At 47.1% G+C, this 18,639-nt stretch overlaps 3 protein-coding genes across 6 annotated transcripts; 1 reads left to right on the plus strand and 2 right to left on the minus strand.

Moving 5' to 3' along the window:
* Nucleotides 1–350: 350 nt before the first annotated feature.
* On the plus strand, nucleotides 351–6,907 carry TOR1B (torsin family 1 member B). 3 transcript variants are annotated; one of them, XM_077189292.1, is made up of 6 exons: nucleotides 351–842; nucleotides 1,989–2,122; nucleotides 2,238–2,503; nucleotides 3,449–3,624; nucleotides 4,584–4,711; nucleotides 4,865–6,907. In XM_077189292.1, the coding sequence occupies exons 1-6, from the start codon at nucleotides 520–522 to the stop codon at nucleotides 5,140–5,142; spliced, it is 1,305 nt and encodes a 434-aa protein (XP_077045407.1). In that variant the 5' UTR covers nucleotides 351–519; the 3' UTR covers nucleotides 5,143–6,907. The 3 variants fall into 3 exon arrangements, with proteins under 3 accessions (XP_077045407.1, XP_054502531.1, XP_054502532.1); XM_054646556.2 differs by lacking the exon at nucleotides 1,989–2,122 and having other exon boundaries at nucleotides 526–970; XM_054646557.2 differs by lacking the exon at nucleotides 351–842 and having other exon boundaries at nucleotides 1,917–2,122.
* Nucleotides 6,908–8,437: 1,530 nt separating this feature from the next.
* Nucleotides 8,438–13,238, minus strand: LOC129128908 (torsin-1A-like). Its single transcript, XM_054646528.2, is given in 6 exon segments — nucleotides 8,438–9,782; nucleotides 10,470–10,597; nucleotides 10,685–10,860; nucleotides 12,468–12,733; nucleotides 12,948–13,202; nucleotides 13,205–13,238. Coding segments are annotated over 6 exon segments (1,095 nt in total). The 5' UTR covers nucleotides 13,224–13,238; the 3' UTR covers nucleotides 8,438–9,531.
* A 645-nt stretch (nucleotides 13,239–13,883) lies between these two features.
* Nucleotides 13,884–18,596, minus strand: C21H9orf78 (chromosome 21 C9orf78 homolog). Of its 2 annotated transcripts, none has more exons than XM_054646527.2 (9): nucleotides 18,465–18,596; nucleotides 17,751–17,810; nucleotides 17,447–17,498; nucleotides 17,180–17,250; nucleotides 16,862–16,939; nucleotides 16,239–16,436; nucleotides 15,674–15,810; nucleotides 14,912–15,010; nucleotides 13,884–14,447 (listed from the first exon to the last, which is right to left on the minus strand). In XM_054646527.2, the coding sequence occupies exons 1-9, from the start codon at nucleotides 18,545–18,547 to the stop codon at nucleotides 14,356–14,358; spliced, it is 870 nt and encodes a 289-aa protein (XP_054502502.1). In that variant the 5' UTR covers nucleotides 18,548–18,596; the 3' UTR covers nucleotides 13,884–14,355. The 2 variants fall into 2 exon arrangements, with proteins under 2 accessions (XP_054502502.1, XP_077045408.1); XM_077189293.1 differs by having other exon boundaries at nucleotides 18,470–18,595.
* Between the last annotated feature and the right edge of the window lie 43 nt (nucleotides 18,597–18,639).

The following is an 18,639-nucleotide window of genomic DNA, read 5'->3' on the forward strand; positions in this document are numbered from 1 at the left end:
CAAATCCTGAGCAGGTTGTTTTGAATACTAAATAACGCTGCTCAGTGTTTTTCCAATGAGATTTTAAAAATAAAATGGAGATTGCTGAAAAGTGCGTTTCACAATTTTTTTTTAATGGAAAAAAGGTGTCTGCTGAGAAAACAAACCCTTTTCCGTGGTTCTTTTTTTGGGGTTTTTTTTGTGGGTTTTTTTCGGTTTTTTTTCCTTTGGTGTTTTTTTGTTTGGTTGGTTTTTTTTGTTTGTTTGGTTGGTTTGGTTTGGTTTTTTTTTTTTTTGTGGTGGTGGTGAGGAGATATTCAAGTTTTCAGGACAAAAAAAGATAAAAAACCTGCTCTAAGGATTTGGTTTTACACAGCAGCTTTCTGACACGTTCAGTGCTGTGAATTGCAGAGCCCTAAGCGTTGCTGCGGAAATCCTCGGTCTGTGTAATGTTGTGTGCACGACCACTCGCAATTAAGCCCAAAACAAGCATCTCTGTGTTCTCCGTTAATCACCAGCCCAATTAGCACCTTGGTTAAGATGCTGAGAGGTTCCAGTCCTCCTCCCATCAGAGCTGGGACTGTCCTAGTGAAACTCTCACTGTGCCTATGCGGTGCTCTGTTCACAACACTTTCAGTTCTCCTGGAGCAGCGTGATAAGTCTGTTAACTCATTAACACCTCCAGCTTACAGGAGACTTGGCTTCCAGCCCCTTTCAGCAGTCCCAGGCTCCACGCTCCAGGAAGTTTTTCTGCGGTTTCTGTTTTGGTTTCTTTTCCTGCTGAGCTGGCTGGCAGCTCCCACCATGAAGCTCCTGAAGGCCGCTGTAATTTTTGTTCTTGTGCCCACCCTGACGCCGGCTTTTGACCCTCTCAGCGCTTCGGTGGTTGCGGGAGGCGCTCTCATGGCTTGGCATCTCTTGTCCTCCGACTCCTGGCTCAAGTGCCGCTTCCAGGAGTGCTGCAAAAGGAATAGCACTGTGAATTTCAAAGGTAAGGCAGTGGGGAGGGCCCGGGGTTCAAGCTGGTGTTCCTTCACAGCGTGGTGAGAGCTTCTTTTGGTGGGCTTGTGGAAGATAAGGGTCACCACCCACAGCAGCTCTACAGGGCAGAGACCTAATCTATCTCTATATTCTAGAGAAGAATAACACTAACCTAATATTCTTTATCCCACAAGAAATTGTGTGTCTTGCTTCTCTGAGCAGTACCGGAGCATTTTCCTTGCTGATTTATTGGTTTATATTGGCAGAAATGGGCTGTGCTGGTTTATGGCACCATCAGGGTGGCAAATGCCATTGAAAGACCTCATGAATGTGTGTAAATATCTAAATATCCACGAAGGTGGATCAGGCTCTTCCCAATGGTGCCAATGACACGAATCGACAGGCAGGGAACACAGCTTGGGAAAATACTGAAACTTTACATTTTGGTAAACTCTGATATGCCTCAATGAAAAGCCTGAGAGAGAAATATGTATTGTTGAGGGTGACCACCTGGAGTGCAGAAATTATGGACCACAAGGACATTTTGTCAGAGACTAGCAAAGACTCATTGTAGAGTCCCTGCCAGAGGAAAAAGATACTAAAAAGACTAAAATTATGGACTAATTAACATAAGAAGAGAGGAATCAATAAGCAATAGAGGGTAGAATAGTAACTAATGGAAGAAAATGATGTAATTTAGAACCGATGAGTAATAATTCTGTTGCTTGTTAAAACGGTATAAATGAGTAAAAAAACTTTGTGTATATGTGGAGGCTGCAATTTGGCCCGCCTGGCCAGACTAAAGCAAGGCTCCCTCGCTGGCAAAGAGCCGGTATTGGTGTTTCATTTCCCGGCGGAGCTGGCAGCAGGTCCGGGATCCGGGACCTCTGCCCGGCACAAAGATGGCGGCGGCCCCTCACGGGGCGGGGACGCGCGGGGCGCGCAGGCTCGGCGGGAGCGGCGCGCGCGTTCGGGGCCGCCATGGCGCGCTCGGTGCCGCTGCTGTGGGTGCTGCTGCCGGGGCTGGCGGCGCTGGAGCCGCTCAGCGTGGGCCTGGCCATCGGCGTGGCCTCGGCGCTCACCGGCTACCTGTCGTACCCCAGGTTCTACTGCAGCTACGTGGAGTGCTGCCCCCGCGCCGGGCAGCGCCTCAACGCCACCGGTACGGCGGGGCCTGGGGGCGGCCGGGCTGCCCCCGAGCTCGGGCCGGTCACTGGGCAGCGCGGCCCGGGGCGTGCGCGGTGACCGGCGGTGCTGAGCTGTCCCTCTCCCCGCAGCGCTGAAGGCGCAGCTGGACAACAGGCTCTTCGGGCAGCACCTGGCCAAGGACGTGGTGCTGAAGGCGGTGCTGGGCTTCAGCAACAACCCCAGCCCCAAGAAGCCGCTGATGCTGTCGCTGCACGGCTGGGCCGGCACCGGCAAGAACTTCCTCAGCCAGATCCTGGCGGAGCAGGTCCACCCCGCCGGCCTGCGCAGCAAGTTCGTGCATCTCTTCCTGGCCACCCTGCACTTCCCCCACCACGACCAGGTCAAGCTGTACAAGGTGAGGAGGGGCAGGAGGTGGTTACCCGCAGTGGGTCCCTGAACCCCTGCCGGGGTGTCCTGCTCATCTCCCGCAGGTTCCCTCTGGGATGAGCTCAGCATGATGCTGAGAACGCCGAGGTTGTGAGTTCGATCCCTGTACGGGCCATTCAAGTAAAAGTTGGACTCGATGATCCTTGTGGGTCCTTTCTAACTCAGAATATTCTGATTCATGTTCCTGACAGCTGGAGGTGTGCAGCTGGGAATTGCAAACTTGTTGCTTAGGAGGGATAGAGAAGGAGAAGTTCATGCATAAAGTAAAGGCTGAGAAATCAAACCCAAGATAGTTTCCATTTCCTAGCGCTACCCTCTCACTGATGCCATCTGCTGCTGATTCCCGTGCTCGCTGCAAGGAGAGTTTGTCCTTCCAGCTGCATTATCCTGGCTGTCCGGGATGGAAGGCACCTTCTCCACAGCCCCCGCGGGGCCATGTTTTGCATTTATGACTGAAACAGTGTTGATAATGTTGAGAACACAGTGGTGCTTTGGCTGTTACAGTAGTGCTTGCACAGCTTCAAAGCTTGCTAGTTTTTTCCACTCGTATTGAGCAGGTTGAGGTGGGCAAGAGGTGGGGAGGGGGCACAGCCTGGACAGCTGACCCCCGCTGGCCAAAAAGCTATTCCATTCCACATGCTGTCATGCTCAGCCAGAGAAATGGGGGTTGAAGAAGGAAAAAATGGGGGAGTATTGGTTTCCAAGGTGGTTGTTGCTCTAACTCTGGCTGGACATTGGTCTGCATGTGTTGGGTGATACCTTTCTCTTGGTTTTTTCCTCTTTCATTCACCAGCCAGTGAATGTGGGATACTGAAATTTGATAGTGTGTCCCCAGAATCTGTCATATACAAGAATCTTGCAGTACATCCAGTGAAGACCTTGTTTTTCAGTGGCTTTCAACCTCTTGTTCCAGGAACAGCTGCAGAACTGGATTCGAGGCAATGTCAGTGCCTGTCCCTCCTCTGTCTTCATTTTTGATGAGATGGACAAAATGCATCCAGGTGTCATTGATGCCATCAAGCCCTTCTTAGACTATTATGAGGAGGTTGATGGGGTGTCTTACAGGAAAGCCATCTTCATCTTCCTCAGGTCTGTGGCAGCAATTTCTGTCATTTTGAGATACTGATTGTTTATTTGTGATGATAATGATGCTTCTTGGGCACCTCATTCAAAGAAGAGCAAAAAAAAATGGTCAGGAGGGAAGATTCTCTGTGCAAAGACAGTGGGGAACAGTCTGAACTTGTGCTTGTGGCTGTAGTGGAGCAGGTCTGATGCTGAGCATGGCCACAGCAGCATGCTGAGCTCACAAAGCTGGCCCAGAGCACAGGACATAAGAGAGTTCACATTTTGGGATGGGTGTACAAGTACTGGACCTTGCTGGCATGGAGTTAAATATCTTCAGAGCAGCTGGTCTGGTGCTGTTTGCAATTTGTGGCTCTGAGAGTTGATAGCACACCAATATTTTGCCCGTTTCTGGATGATGTTTGCAAAGCTTCAAGGCTTTTCCCACAGTAGGCTGGGCTGGGCAGGAGGATGGGAGGGGACACAGCTGACCTGAAGTGCCCAGGAGGATATTTAATACTATGGCATGCCATGCTCAGCAATAAAAACAGGGCTGGAGAAAAAAAATGGGGTTTCATCTTTAAGGTGATGGTTCTTCAGCATTTGGGCATTGGTCTGACTGTGGGGGTGGTGAGTGATTTCCTTAGTCTTCCTTGGATTTTTTTTTTCTCCTCCTATTAAACTACCTTTATCTTGACCCACAAGTCTTCAGACTTTTGTTCTTCCTATCTTCTCCTTCCATCCCACTGAGGCAGGAGGGAGTAAGCAAGTGGCTGTGTCAGTCTTGGCTGCTGGCTGGGGGCAACCCACCACACAGATGGCTACTTAAAGAACTGGAGACTTTCCCTAAATTTTGGCTTACAGGATTCTTTTTGATGATTTGTTTGATATCAAGGAGATTAGCAATATGTGCAACAGGCTGCAAAAGAAATTCTGGTTCACTTGTGTCTCTTTTTCACCACTGTATGTTTTTCTTTTATGCTCAGCAATGCAGGTGGTGATTTAATTAACAAAGCAGCTCTTGACTTCTGGGCAAGTGGAAAGCGCAGGGAAGATATTCAGCTGAAAGACCTGGAGCCCTTGCTCTCTGTAGGAGTCTTCAACAACAAGAATAGTAAGTCACTTTGCCCCAAAAATGGGAAATTCCTTCCTCAGGGGCTGAGGCAAACTGCTCTGTGAGTCCAGCCTGGCTTGTGGATCCTGTCATATGCAGGATCAAGTTTAGAAAAACTCCTTCTTATGATTTTTTCCCCCCCAATTTATCCAGGTGGGCTGTGGCACAGCAGCATCATTGACAGGAACCTGATTGACTACTTTGTCCCTTTCCTGCCCCTGGAGCAAAGGCATGTGAAGATGTGTGTCAGGGCTGAAATGGCAGCCCGTGGCTATGCTGTGGATGAGAAGATTGTTCAGGAGGTGGCAGATGAGATGACCTATTTCCCCAAGGAGCAGAGGATCTACTCTGATAAAGGCTGCAAGACTGTACAGGCCAAGCTGGATATTCATGAAGACTTTGTGATGAGAGATACCAACACCAGGGGTTGATTTCCACTTTGAGTCTCCACAGCACTTTCAGAGCTTTTGGAAATCTGTGTATTTGCACTTACACTTTTTTACTGTTGCAGGGAGTATGGTGAAAATACCAGAGTGAGCTGTATGGGCTTTGTAGCTTGTGTGTTTGGTTGGTTTTTTTTGATTTTGGGTTTTTGGTTTTTTTTTTAACTTAATATAGAATTGGGACTTAAAGATCATCTAGTGATATCCTCTGCCATGGGCAGGGACACTTTCCACTGAATCAGGTCACTCATAGTCCCATCCAGCCTGTTCATCTCTGAACTGGCTGCTATCCCACTGTTGCCCCCTTTAGTTTTCTTTTAGTCTGTAGATAATTTCTAGTGTGACACACAGCACTGGATACAGCCTCTCCTGCTTTATTCTTCCAAGTGCTGGGATTATAAAATATTTAATTCCTCTTTCCACATAAATTAGATTGGAACAAAGGAAAACAGAGGAATTTTTCCAGATACTGTGTTCCATGTACATGGTCCTGTTCACATTCCCAGTGAAATGGAGGGATGTGTGCTGTGTTCTGAACTGTGATCATGTCTGCAAGGGTCTGCAACTCCTTGGTGCATTGCAGTAAGATGATGATATGGTAGAAATCTTCCTGTGCCTCAGCTGGGCACATCCTCCATCTCCTAGTAAAGAAATATGGGAAGTCATTATGACCTCCTAGAAATTGTATTACTAAATAATAGAGAGAGGGCAGAGGAGGAGGAAGTAAGAGTTTGCCCCATGTTTCCTTGGGGGAAAATAAATTGTTAAACTATTCTTTAAAGGGACTAAGTAAATTTGTGACTCCAGGTCTTCCTAAACTGAGGGACCCATCTGAGAGATCTGTTACAACATACTAGGCCAGTCTTTGTACTTAAGCAGAAAAATCAATCATGAGAATTCAACTGTTGCAGTTTGTCAGATTAATCTGTGTGGGCTCCTGGGCCTGAAGTCTCTGAGGTCTTTAGTAGTCCCTCCCTGCTGCTCCTACTGGACAAGGTGTGGATCATGCTGCTCTCACCTTGCTTGGAAGACACTTGAATGGAAGAAATTATTTTAATAGTGTATTTTTATGCTGAAATGTAAACAACAGCAACAAGCCTATACCTCACTAGTTAGTTTTATAAAAGAATGCCTGTGTGAAAGGGTGAGTGATGAGTTAAGAAGCTGGGAAAGATCAATTTAACCTTCACCCAGTGGGGAGGCTGGGTTTTAAACGCTGTTGCAAGCTTTAACTCTTAGTCTCCCATTGCTTGTGTATCAAATGTTGTAATGCAAGACAGAAGTGCCTTTCACTTTGTTGGTTGTACTGTGGTTTTAAATTGGTACAAGGAGGGGGCTGTTTTTATGCTGCATCATCTATTCCCTCACTTGTTCTTAAACTTCCTTTAAGAGGTAATGCTAATTATGGGTCTCATTACAATTATGTTAATTCAAATTACAACAGAGAGTTTAGCACTCACGTTAAGCTCTAAATTTGAAGTGTTGATTGCTTTTTACAGCCCCACTGGAGTTTGTCAAACGTTGGCAAACTGTTCACAGTGATGCAATCTCCAGAGCCAAACACTAGCAAGCCATTAACCTTGGGACATTGGACTGTCACTTTTCAGTGTGATGTTTTCCCTACTAACTGATTTATTCCTAGTTGTATATGCTGCATCCAGTTTCACTTACTCCAAAAAGAAAATATTTGTGCTATTTCAAAACACTAAATACTACTGTACTGCAATTGGAATAAATCCTAAGTTACTTCTTCTCTCTTGGTTAATCATTTTCAGATATAGGAAAGTACTAGAAAGCTGCACTGCACGTTTCTGTTACACTTCCTTTGTAAGTGTGGGGCAGCTGTTGGCAGCAGCTCTCACCTCCCTGCAGGGGCACTTGTGCCCCACGTGTTGTGCTCTAAGGATGCACCAGGGAATGTCAGGGAGCCCCTGGGAAGCACAGGCTCTGCTGTTCACTTGGACTTCACCCTCCTGGCACAGCTCAGCTGCTTGTCCTCCCTGGGCATGCCAGGCTCTGGGGCCAGGCTGCCTCTGGCTGGCAGGACAACAGCGCTTCCTATTTCAGTGGATTTAAACCATGGCCTCTGATTCTATCAGCAGTGTGAGATCTCAGAATAGTTCAGCTTTCTGCAGGGAGTAAAGCAGCAGCTGCTTGTCCTGGACTCTGGCAAGAACAGAATTTACTCTTGGGCCTGCTCAGCTCCTCTCACCTGGCCAATGGACTGTTCCTCTGGGCAGCAGACCTCTCCCAAATGCCACTTCAAGTTGTCTGATCCAGCCTTAAATGGCCTATTAAACAGAATAATGGCCAAAGAAAGAGTGAGGACCTTAGCTCTGAAACCATACAGAGAAGGAATAACAACAGGATCAGAAGGATCAAATCTGGGAGTGATTTCAGGCACAGCTGTCTTTTACCCAATGGAGCTGCTCCTGGCCAGGTCTGCAGAACAGGAGAGAGATTAAACAGAGGCAGTCTCCACCCTTTCCACATCATTCCCGCTCTGCAGAGGAAGCTTCCATCTATCCTGGGCAATTCAGGGCTGTGGGAAATACTGACTAGCAATGCATAAGGCAGAACCAAGATAGTTCCAGAGCTATCTTACTCACAGCACAGCTTGGTTGTACTGATTCTCTTGGTACCAGACCACAGCACAAGTTTATCATCATTACATCTGCTTTTTCCCATTAGCCAGGTATTTGCTATAATCAGGAAGTCAAAGAAACAGATAAATACCTGAGTTCAAAGCACTCATTTGCTGACAAATAGTAGGACTGATAATTTGTATATCACACACTTTCAGAGCAAGGACAGTTGGAGCCTCACTGGCCCTTTTTTCCCCCTTGCAGAGAAAACTCCAAGATGCTGCCACTGAAAATGTGTGTGGCTTCAAACAGAGCCTGCACTGTTCAGGCAGTGGTACCACAGTGGGAGGAGGAGGAGGAGGTGAGCAGCAGGGTTTTAACTGGTCTCTCTCTACAAGACAAGTTCATCCTTATTGAGCACACGTGCATCTAGGAAGTCTGCCTCTACAAAACCCACATGGCTGTAATTAGTATAAACAGTCCAGAAGTGCAGTTTCCATTCCAAGCTTGATTTGTTTCACCAGGTAGCACAGTCACATCTCCTATCTCTGCCCTTTGAACTGCAGAAGCAGAACCTGTACTCAAGCACAGCTGGAACAGCCAGGAATGCAGGGTGCTCTTCCTCAACATGGAACAAACTTGTGCAAACTCAGTATCAAATCACTGAATGCAAAGAACACCAGAAGGTAGCTAAGAAATACATTTCTGATGAGAAAAGTTTATTTTGAACAGCAACTGGAATGTAAAAAGCCTCTGCAGCGCTCACATTAAGAAACAAGTCTGGCACCCTTCACAGTAACTTCAGTGGACACATTTTATGGGTTGTTTCTTTTTTCAAAAGCCTTTAGATCTGCCTCCATCCCTGCCTCAAGGCACACAGTATGGTGAGAAGATGAAAAAGAGAAATCCCGGCAAGCTGACCCCTGAATTCAAGGTGTAAGTGAGGAAGAGAAACCTCTTTTCAATTTCCATGATGTAAAATTTAATCTGTACACGTTTCCCATGACGTTGCAGCTTTCCCATGAAGCTGACTCACCACTCTCAGAGCACAGTTCTCCCTCCTGAGATCACTCCTGGGAGAACCTGCTGTGGGCAACATAAAGGCTGACCTAAAATAGGAACTAAGTACACCACTGTGGCATTTATGGATCTTAACTCACTTCCTTGTGATACTAACTCTGCTCTCTGAACACTATTCACAACAAAGAGTTTTAGATTCTTGGTTTGACACATAGGAGACTAAATTAGACATCAGTTTTGAAAAAGACAATGGCATTGTATGCCCAGATTTTTAAATTCCAGAATCCCCCCTTATCTTTACTGGGCCCAAGCTGTTCAAGGCAAAAAGACACATGTTCTCTTTTTAATGCATATTCCCACACAGGACCAACGAAGGCTTTCAGAGACACAGGAACTTTGATTAAAATTCTCCATATTGTCTAGAGATCATCCACATCAGAGCAAAATCAAATTAAAATTAGGTTATAGTCTCAATCCTTCTATACCTGTCAAGAATCTGCCAAGGGGTTCCGATGATCACCACATGATTCAAGTCTTGAGCCCTGCCAGATCCAGAATTCCCAAAGCAGTTCCTTCTTACCTTCACAGCACAGGGCTGAAGCACTCAGGAGCTGTGATGGTGACAAAAATGCAGAGGCACTGCTGCTTATTTACACACCAGTTAAAAAATAGTGTTCCTTTCTTTAAAAAGTACTTAAAAACGAAATGTCTCAGGTCCCCCACTTTGTGATTAAGTTAAATTTGCTTCTTTGCAGGTTGTAGCAATAAAGCATTAGAAGTCATAATAATAGTCCAGCTTTGCATCCACAGTTTTACATCCTTTATCTGAATAGATTCTCTCCTCTCTGGGGAAGTAGGTCATCTCCTCAGCTATCCTGCTCACAATGTCTTCATCCACAGCGTAGCCACGAGACTCAATCTCAACCCTGACACACATTTTCACATGTTTGTACTCCAGAGGCAGGAAAGGAATGAAGTAGTCAATGAGGTTTCTGTCAATCAAGGTGCTGTGCCAAAACCCACCTGCAAAGGGAAAGAGGTTTGTTAGTATTTCTCTAGTTAAACACTACCACAGGTTGAGTGGGAGCAAGGGGCAGATCACAGCTAAAAATTCATCTAGGATTTTAAGCACTATAATGCACAAGTCAATACAAGCCCCCCTCCCATGTTACTCTGTGCATAAAATTTTGGACAGACACATAAATGTGGTCCTTTAGGCTGAATGAATGAATTTTGACTGTGCTTGAGCCTTGCTCTCCAGGTGCTGGTCTCATACCTTTCCCTCTCTCATCTAGAGGGACAGATTTTCTCTCTCTTATCAGCTCTCCCAGACCAGATTTCTTACTCCTTCTTTTGGAGCTTGTATCTAAACTTTTTAAGAAGCACAGTGAGTTTGCTTCCAATGCTAATTTCAGAGCATAATTATGTTAATACCTCTTTTCACCACAAGTTCTGTGTGAGGAAACCTGTGAAGCACTTGCCCCAAAATGTGCAGCAAACAGGCTGGTGGCCAAGGAGCACAATGAGCTCCTGAATCTTCACCCATCCTGGGAGCCAACTGCAGGCCCCAAAACTGCATTTTTGCTCCTCACAAGCCAAAAACTGGAGGCCACATCAGAAGAGACCATAGCTTGTAAAAATGCAGCTAAATGCAGCCCATCCCTTTTGTGTAACTTTCACCATCTCAAAAGCAATCCCAGCTTTACTCACTATTTTTGTTGTTGAAGACAGACACAGAGAGTGCATTTTGGATATCTGTGAGCTGGATGTCTTCCCTTGTCCTCCCATTTCTCCAGAAATCTAGTGCTACCTCTGTTATCTTTTCAGCTCCTGCATTGCTAAGTAAAGAGAAAACAGAGATTGCATCTGGGGGTAGTTTTAAAAGTTGAAGTTATGAAGTAAAAGCAGGAAAAGCCACTGTTTACCTGAGGAAGATGAAGATGGCTTGTCTGTAGGACACCCCATCCAGCAGCTCATAGTAGTCCAGGAAGGGCTTGATGGAGTCAATGAGCCCTGCGTGCATTTTATCCATTTCATCAAATATGAAGAGTGACCGAGGACAGACGCTCACATTTCCCCGAATCCACGACTGCAGCTGGTCCTGAGTGCCATAAAAGTGAAAGATGCTGAGTTTGTGTTGAAAAGACAGGAAAAAAAAAAAGATAGCACTTGTTGTTTATGGAACTTTGTCCTGAAGAAGTTGTTTCAGTGGTGTCATTTTAATGGCTTTGGCTTCTTGACTAAAACATGGTTACAAGCTGTAAATGAAACCTCAACAGAATCTCATGCTGGTTCTGAAAAATTTTAAGATACCAAGAGACTGGATAGGAGAAGCGGAAATTCTCCTAGATATTCATATGAAAAGCAAAAATGAAAGTGCATAGTAGGACAAAAAATGGGTCCCACCAAGGAATAGCCACACAAAGCCAAGCTCTGACAAGTCAGATGATGACTTTTGGCAGCACTTTGGTCTAAACAACCTTAATATAAGCAATATTAAATTTGCTGCCCAGCAGCAGTGAGAAATTGCATCTGCCATCACTGGCAGAAGGAGAAACAAAATTAAACTGTGTTTTGATCAATCAGAAGTTAAATGAAGACAATTACAAGTCCTTCTTGCAACACTGCTGTCCAGAAAGGCTAATACTTAACTGCACTGAGTCTCTCACTTAAGCATTGCATTTTCACCTTGAGTATTACAGTCAAGATCAATAATACATTAACTGGGGGGAAAAGGGTTGATGTGCTGGTAGATGAATGAGAAATAACTGTTCTGACTATTTTCAGTGATTCATCACTTTTTAATTTATTCTGCTCAGTCCCTGAACTGCACGTGGACTGGGGATAAGCAGCAATACTTCCTCCTACTGCCTCAGGCAGCAAATTTCCCAAGTGTAGTCACCTCACAACAAATGCAGAAAAACATCACTGTATTTCAAAATGGCTCAGTTAAAAGAAGAGGGGAAATAAGTTGTAAAAGAGAAAATGTCTATTTCCTCCATTTGGAAATCAGGTTTGTGTACCATCCTGTTCCTATTTTTAACACATACAAACTGAATATCAACACACAGTACAAGACAGTAGTACTCATTCAAACTGTGCAGTGAACAAAGTCAGAACAAAAAAAAAAAACATAAAACAGCATGGAGCAGTAGCTTGGATCTATCTCCCTGCCTACAGAACTGACAATTCCAAATACATTGACCTGTACCTTTCTGACAGCACAGTATTTTGTGATTTTGCTTTACAGCTTGGAAATGGATCCATAGAAAATGAAAACATTTGCTAAGTGTGCAGTAGCATAGACAATAATGCCTCAGAGAGCCAGTTCAAGCTTGCCATGGTGCCTGACAAACCTGGGGGTCACTGGGTTGTTTCCCAGAGTCATGAACTATTTGGTTTTTTTGCAGTGCACACCAACACATCACCTAACTAGGAATCATGTTTATCCTTAAGTCAGTCCCAACTCTAAACAAAGTGCAGAATGAAAATTAAACCATATCACTCTTCCCTAAAGAGAGGCTCAAAACACACGCAAAAAACTTCACATTCACAGGAAATCCAATCCTGCTGGATGTTAGTACAGTTCTGTACAGAAGATCACAAAACTGGCACCGCATACATGTTAGTATATAAAATAACATCTAGATCTGATGTACCGATCATGCCGTGACATTTACAACTCATTGCAGCACAGCTCATTCTTACCTTGTAGAGATTGATGCTGTGAGCGTGAGGAAAGTGTAAAGTTGCCACGAACTGATGGACATATTTACTCTGCAGACCTCTTTTATAAATACTTTCGGCGACGATCTTACTGACAAAGTTTTTGCCTGTTCCAGTCCACCCGTGCAAGGAAAGCGCCAGGGGCTTTTTGGCGTTGGTATTGTTCAAGAAACCCCTCACGGCTTTTACAACCACCTTGCTCACCAAGTGCTGCCCGAACAGCTTCTTGTCCAAATTCTGCTGCAGAGCTGCATGGAGAGACCACACTGTCAGCGGCGGGGAGCGGGCCGGGCGCGGGCTCACCCGGCCCGCGGTGGCGGCCGCCAGCCCCGGGCAGGGGCCAAAGGGCCGGGCTGGAGCGGCGGCCCACGGGAAGGCCCCGCGGGCTCTGCCCGGCTCCCGGCGCCGCCGCTGCCCCGGCGCCCTCCCGCCACCTCCCCTCAGCCCATCCCGGTCCCGCACCGGCGGCGGCGCGCGGGTCGTGCCGCTGCAGGCAGCACTCCCTGAAGTAGCAGTAGAGCCGCGGGTAGGAGATGAAGCCGGTGAGGGCCGAGGCAGCGGCGCCCGCGATGGCGAGTCCCACGCTGATGGGCTCCACGGCGCCCGCCGGCGTGAGGAGCGGCAGCAGCACCAACGCCAGGGCCGCCCGCTGCGCGCCCCGCCGCAGCTTCATTGCCCGCCCGGCCCAGCCGCCCGGCAGCCGCTTCCGCCCCTCGGCGCCGCTTCCGCCGCCGCCATGGCGGGTGCGGGGAGAGGCGGGGCCGGCGCTGAGGGGCGGCCGCCATGTTGGGGCGGGAACGGGCGCGGCCGGCGCTGAGGAGCTGAGGTGCCGCCGCCATGTTGGCGGGGGGGGACCCGCCGCGGCCGGGAGCGCAGTGCAGTTATTAAATATTACATTTTGTGGCTGTGCCGCAGGGTGTTAGAATAGAGGGATCAAAGAATCATCATGGTTAGAAGAGACCTTTAACAGCATCATGTCCAACCGTCCATCCAGCACAGCCACTGTAACCCCTAAGCCACTAAAACCCACATCCCGACGCTTCCAGTGCTGCTGCTCCACCACCTCCCTGCATACCCTATTCCAAAGCCTGACCACCCAAACAGTGAAAAATTTTGTTTCTAATATCGAATCTAAATCAAATCTTCCCTGTCTCAGCTTAAAGCTACCTGTTCAAGGGATCTTACGCTGACCTACGCAGGGTACAAGCTCAGGGGCAAACTCGCCCCTGGCCTGGCATGGAAATTCTTCCCCTTTTCTGAGAAAAAGTGAAATCTGAGCTTGTACCTTCCCACCCTGGAATTGTCACTTTTGAGCGATGGGACAATCTGGACATCAGCACTACCAGAACCCACAAACCAGGAAAAACCCATCAGCATGAATTCCAGAAGAAAAAATGCTACAATAACTTAAAAACCACTTTTACTATTCTCAAGTTACAAATCTTAAATACAAATACCCACACTGCACTTCTGCGGAAGACATGGACAAGAAGTTCCCAAGAGCTTTACATTTACAAAGCAAGCAACATTGCTGCTTTTAAAGGATTTCTTTGTTTCAGTATTAAGATGGTGAAAAGAAAAATCTATAAAAGCCACTTTGTTTCCTCACTAAAAATTACCAACCACGAAAGCTCATTTTCCATTAAAAAACTTCATTTATAAGAACATATTTATATACAAAGTTACACCAACCAAAGAGCTCACAATCACCTGCAAACTGATTTACTACAAGATCTCACAGGAAGAATTTCGTAGGTAACATCAGCATCTGAAGGTAGTGACTGTTCCCAACATCCATTGCAGGTCACTGACACAAAATCCTTTATCAGTGGAAAATAGGAACAGCTCCAGAGGCTTCAGTCCACATTCATCAGTATCGCCTGTTCATCTTCTTGAACTTCTCATAGTGATAATCGTCCGTGGCTTTTTCATTGAGGGGACGTTTGCGATTTGGAGGAGACCCTTCAAAAGAAAGAGAAGACAATTTCATACCCCCGTCCTTTCACAGGAGACATTTCCTGAACTCTGGCACCTCCCTTAGACAGCCCCTTATGATGTGAGGTTATTGCCTTTCACCCTTTGCTATTCCACCAAACCTCTGTCAGGTAGCTTTGGCAACACTTCAGTTGTGACCTTCACCACTCCACCCCTGAGCTGGAGGATGGATGTCTGTCTCTACAGACACCATCCAGAGTTCAGATGTGCCCTAGAGGTGCAGCAGCTCTTGGACTTGGATTGCTTCACTCCCACTGCCTCAGGGCACTCAGAGAAGAACAGGAAAGCAGAGCCAGATTGTTCTCTGTAGAGAACAATCTAGAAGAAGTGTCTCCTTACAACCATTCAGGGCTGGAACTCACGCTCAGGCTCTCTGAAGACCCCTGAAGAGTTTCAGTGTCTCCTTACAACCATTCAGGGCTGGAACTTACGCTCAGGCTCCGGCCTCTCCGTGTCCCCCACCCTCAGCGGGCGTGGCTTTGGCTCCTCCTTGTTCCTTCGCACTGGAGCATTCAGCTCCTCGTGATAAACTGCAAGAAAGAAAACATCAGGTAAGGAATATTATCTGGAGCACTCTTATCCACATGGATATATTTCTATGGCCTGTGTTATAAGTCATCTTTACCAGAAAGAATAGAAACTCAGAGAACCACCACCCTCCTTGGATTTGGTTTCTATGGTCAACTAGGCGAGATGGGGCAGAGCAAATTTCAACAGCACTATTTCAAGTGGCCCAAACACTCTTCACTTCCATCAGAACACACCAACCTGATTCCCATCACCCTTGTAAGCATGGAAGGACACAGCAAAAGGCTGCCTTTCCTTTAGATGTCTGCAGCATCAAAGCATCACACTGAAATTAATTCCCATCTACTGTCCAATAAGGTCTGTGTTTCCTTGGCCACCTGTCTGCTCTGGCAGCCTGCAAACTGGAGTCTCTCCATCACACACCATCATTTCCAGCACATAAGGCACAGCTTAAAGAAAACATCTTGAAATTTATGAGACAGTGTCAGCTGGGAGTTCAGAAAGCCCAGCCATGAGAAATACATCTCTCTCCTCACTGATGGGCAGAAGTAAAAACCAGGCCAGACAGGGTCTGAGCATCTCAGGAAAAGCAATCCTGACATGCTGATACATGGATACATAATTTCTCTGTCCCAGCTGGGTCAGGAGGGACACTCGAGACTTACATCTGTTGTGCTGGACATAATTAACAGCCATGTTGGTGGGAACAAAGGAAGTTTCACTGTCTTTCTTTTTGTTCTGCTGCTCTGCCAGCAGCTTGGCCTTGGCCTCTTCAGTTGAGATGATGTTTTTTATTTTTGCACTAGAAGAAAAAAAAACCCCAACAAATTCATAGCTAGAAAGGGTAGCAGGCCCAGAAGTGCTACGTGCATGGAATTGGAGGACAGTAACAGCACTGCTGTGGCTCTGATGCAGTTTTTCAGAGAGGGGGCAGTGCCATAGAAACAGACACTTTGTTTCAAAGGCAAAATGGAAGCTCCTATCTTGGTGCATCGCTTCAGTGCAGGACACAAAAGGGTCCTGCAGAAAGCTGCTGGGGTCAGGTCACAGAAGAGCCTTTTCCCAGAAGTCACAGGATGGGGCTGCACCGAGCCCTGGGGCTGTGCAGGACCAATCCAGAACAAGGCTCAATCCCACCCCACCCCAAACTGGGGATGTGCAATCCAGGCATAGCAACAGCTGCTCATCCTGCAGCCCTGGCCAGCAGCCACAGGTGTGTGACACACATACTCGATCCCCAGGTCCACCTCAGGAATGCCACTCAGCATCTGGTTGGACAACATCTCCTCAGTCTTCTTGGCAGAGGAGACACGGATGTTCTCTGGCAGCTCGTACAGGGAGTCCTCAGCATTCTTCAGCTTCACCTTCTGCTCCTCGTTCTCCACAATCCCCTTTCTCTTCTTCAGTTCAGTCTCAATGTACTTCATCCTAAACAGCAGCACACAGGGGACAGGGCATTTAATTCTGTTCCTGTACTCTGCTCCAGCACCGCTGCATCCCTGTGCTGACAGCTGGGATAGAGGAAAGAATTATCTCTCCAAAAGCACTCAGTTAATATAAGCAGCAAGAATTAATTGTCCAAGAAACAATCAGATCCTCCAAGGTCTTTACCAGCCAGCAGGGAAGGCTCCCACTGGGATTTAGTGCCAAAGTGGCTATTTGGCACCTCCTAGCTTTGCCCATGGAAAAACCTTCTCAGGTCCAGGAGGCAGGAAGTGAAAGGGCAAGGGAAACTTTCAGTGAGAACTGGGAAGACGTCCTGGGACTACTCAGAGTCCACAACATAAAAAAATAAATGGTGAGGGGCCACCCAGCCTGATTCAGCACCAGAGACACAACACAGCACGACTCACATGTCAGCGTCTTCATCCCGCCTGTTGGTTTCTGCTGAGAAGGAAGTTCCCAAGTTCAGATCCTCCTCTTCATTAATTCTAAGTGGAAACCACAATGTTTACAGGATTTGGTGATTTTTTGTTGGCTGTTTGGTTTTTTTGGGAGAGGTGTGTCGTGGGTTTTTAAAAAGTAATTTAACAAGTTAGAGCAAAAGTAACTGGCCAGACTGCATTATATGAAACTCTTCAAAGTGACACAACCTCTGATTGATTAATTAATTAACAGTTGTCATTAAATACTCATCCAGGGAGAGATTTTTAGAGCTCACATGCACTTACCTGTCCTTGCCTCTTTCTTTCAGCTTCTTCATGTCCACCATTCCCCCAGATTTTATCTTAAATGGGTCATCCTGTAAAACAAGAAATAACAAAAACGCCTGAAGCTTCCCTCTAGTTTAATGCTAGTCTTCAAAAATCTGGATAAAACCACAGGAAACATTTAGGGATTGAGCTGTGACACCAGTCCTGCCCCAGGCTGGACTGACAGTCAGTGTTCTCACACTATCACACCTGAGCCCCGAGGTGATGGAGCTGTCCAGCACTTACCACAAGTGTGGCTTCTTCTTGCAGCTTCTCTCCCACCAGCAGAGCTACAGCACTGGTCAGGCAGATAAAGAAAGATAAAATTCAGAGGGAAACACAATACTGCATTGCTTTATCCCTCTCTAAGTCTCCCTGTCTTTTCCATCCTCAGGCTTTAACATAGAAACTCCTCTGTCAGGAACATAATTTTGGCAGTGTCTGACACAATGGTTTGTACTGGAAGGAGGCAGATGACAAGAGAGAAACTGACTGTCACATCACACCCCTGCACAAAACTCAGTTTCCCCTCCGCAGTGCCATCCCTTACCTCACCCCATTGGGCCGCTTTCTGAGGCTCTGAACTTCTTTGGCTTCCTCAAGTTTTAACCTAAAGAAAAAAATACATTTGACTTCGTACCTGATGCTTTGGTTTAAATTAATTAATTTTATTTTCTGCAGTTAACACAGAATTTTCTATTCAATTTTGCCCTAAACCTCTGCATATCAGCATCCACTTTTTGGGTTTCCAGTTAAGTAGGTATTTTCTATTTATTTAAGCAATCCCATGCAGTCAGAAAAAAACTTAAAAAAAGACACTTGCTGGATTTGTTCCTTTCTGATGCCTTAGAAAGGCAGCACCAAACACTGAAAGGCTTGAAGAAGAAGCCAGTTTGGGAAGGACGAGCCAAAATACATCCAGGCATGAGTGACTCTGAAGAAAGTTGATGGTGAATTGAAATCTGAAGAGTTTCTCCCTAAACTGAGAGGAATTCACAACTTCTGGGGTCACGTACGGCTGTGACGCACGCTCTGACGTCACGCCACAACACCGCGGTTCAACATTGCACTGTGACGTGACGTCACCGCCCCCAGCACAGCCGTACGTGCCGATATGACGGGACACGATGTGGTGACACCCGGACACCGCACTGCTGGGCCAAAGCAGGCACGGGTCCCGTCCTGCCCCTCGACCGCCGCAGGGCCGGGCGCGGTTGCGCTTCCCGCTGGGCCCGGCCCAGTTCCCCGCCGGCGCCCGACCCACCTGACCTCCTCGGCGAGCTGCTCATCCTCCTCCTCCTCGTCCTCGTCCTCCCTGCGCCGCCGGAAGGATTTCTGGCCCGGCATCGCTGCGGCTGCCGCCACACGGCCGCGTCCCCGCCGCTGCTGCGCCGCGATGACGCCACAGCCCCGCGACGAGGCCGGGCGGCGCCGCCCCT

Source organism: Agelaius phoeniceus, chromosome 21 (genome assembly GCF_051311805.1).
Source record: "Agelaius phoeniceus isolate bAgePho1 chromosome 21, bAgePho1.hap1, whole genome shotgun sequence".
In the NCBI taxonomy this organism is placed as follows: domain Eukaryota; kingdom Metazoa; phylum Chordata; class Aves; order Passeriformes; family Icteridae; genus Agelaius; species Agelaius phoeniceus.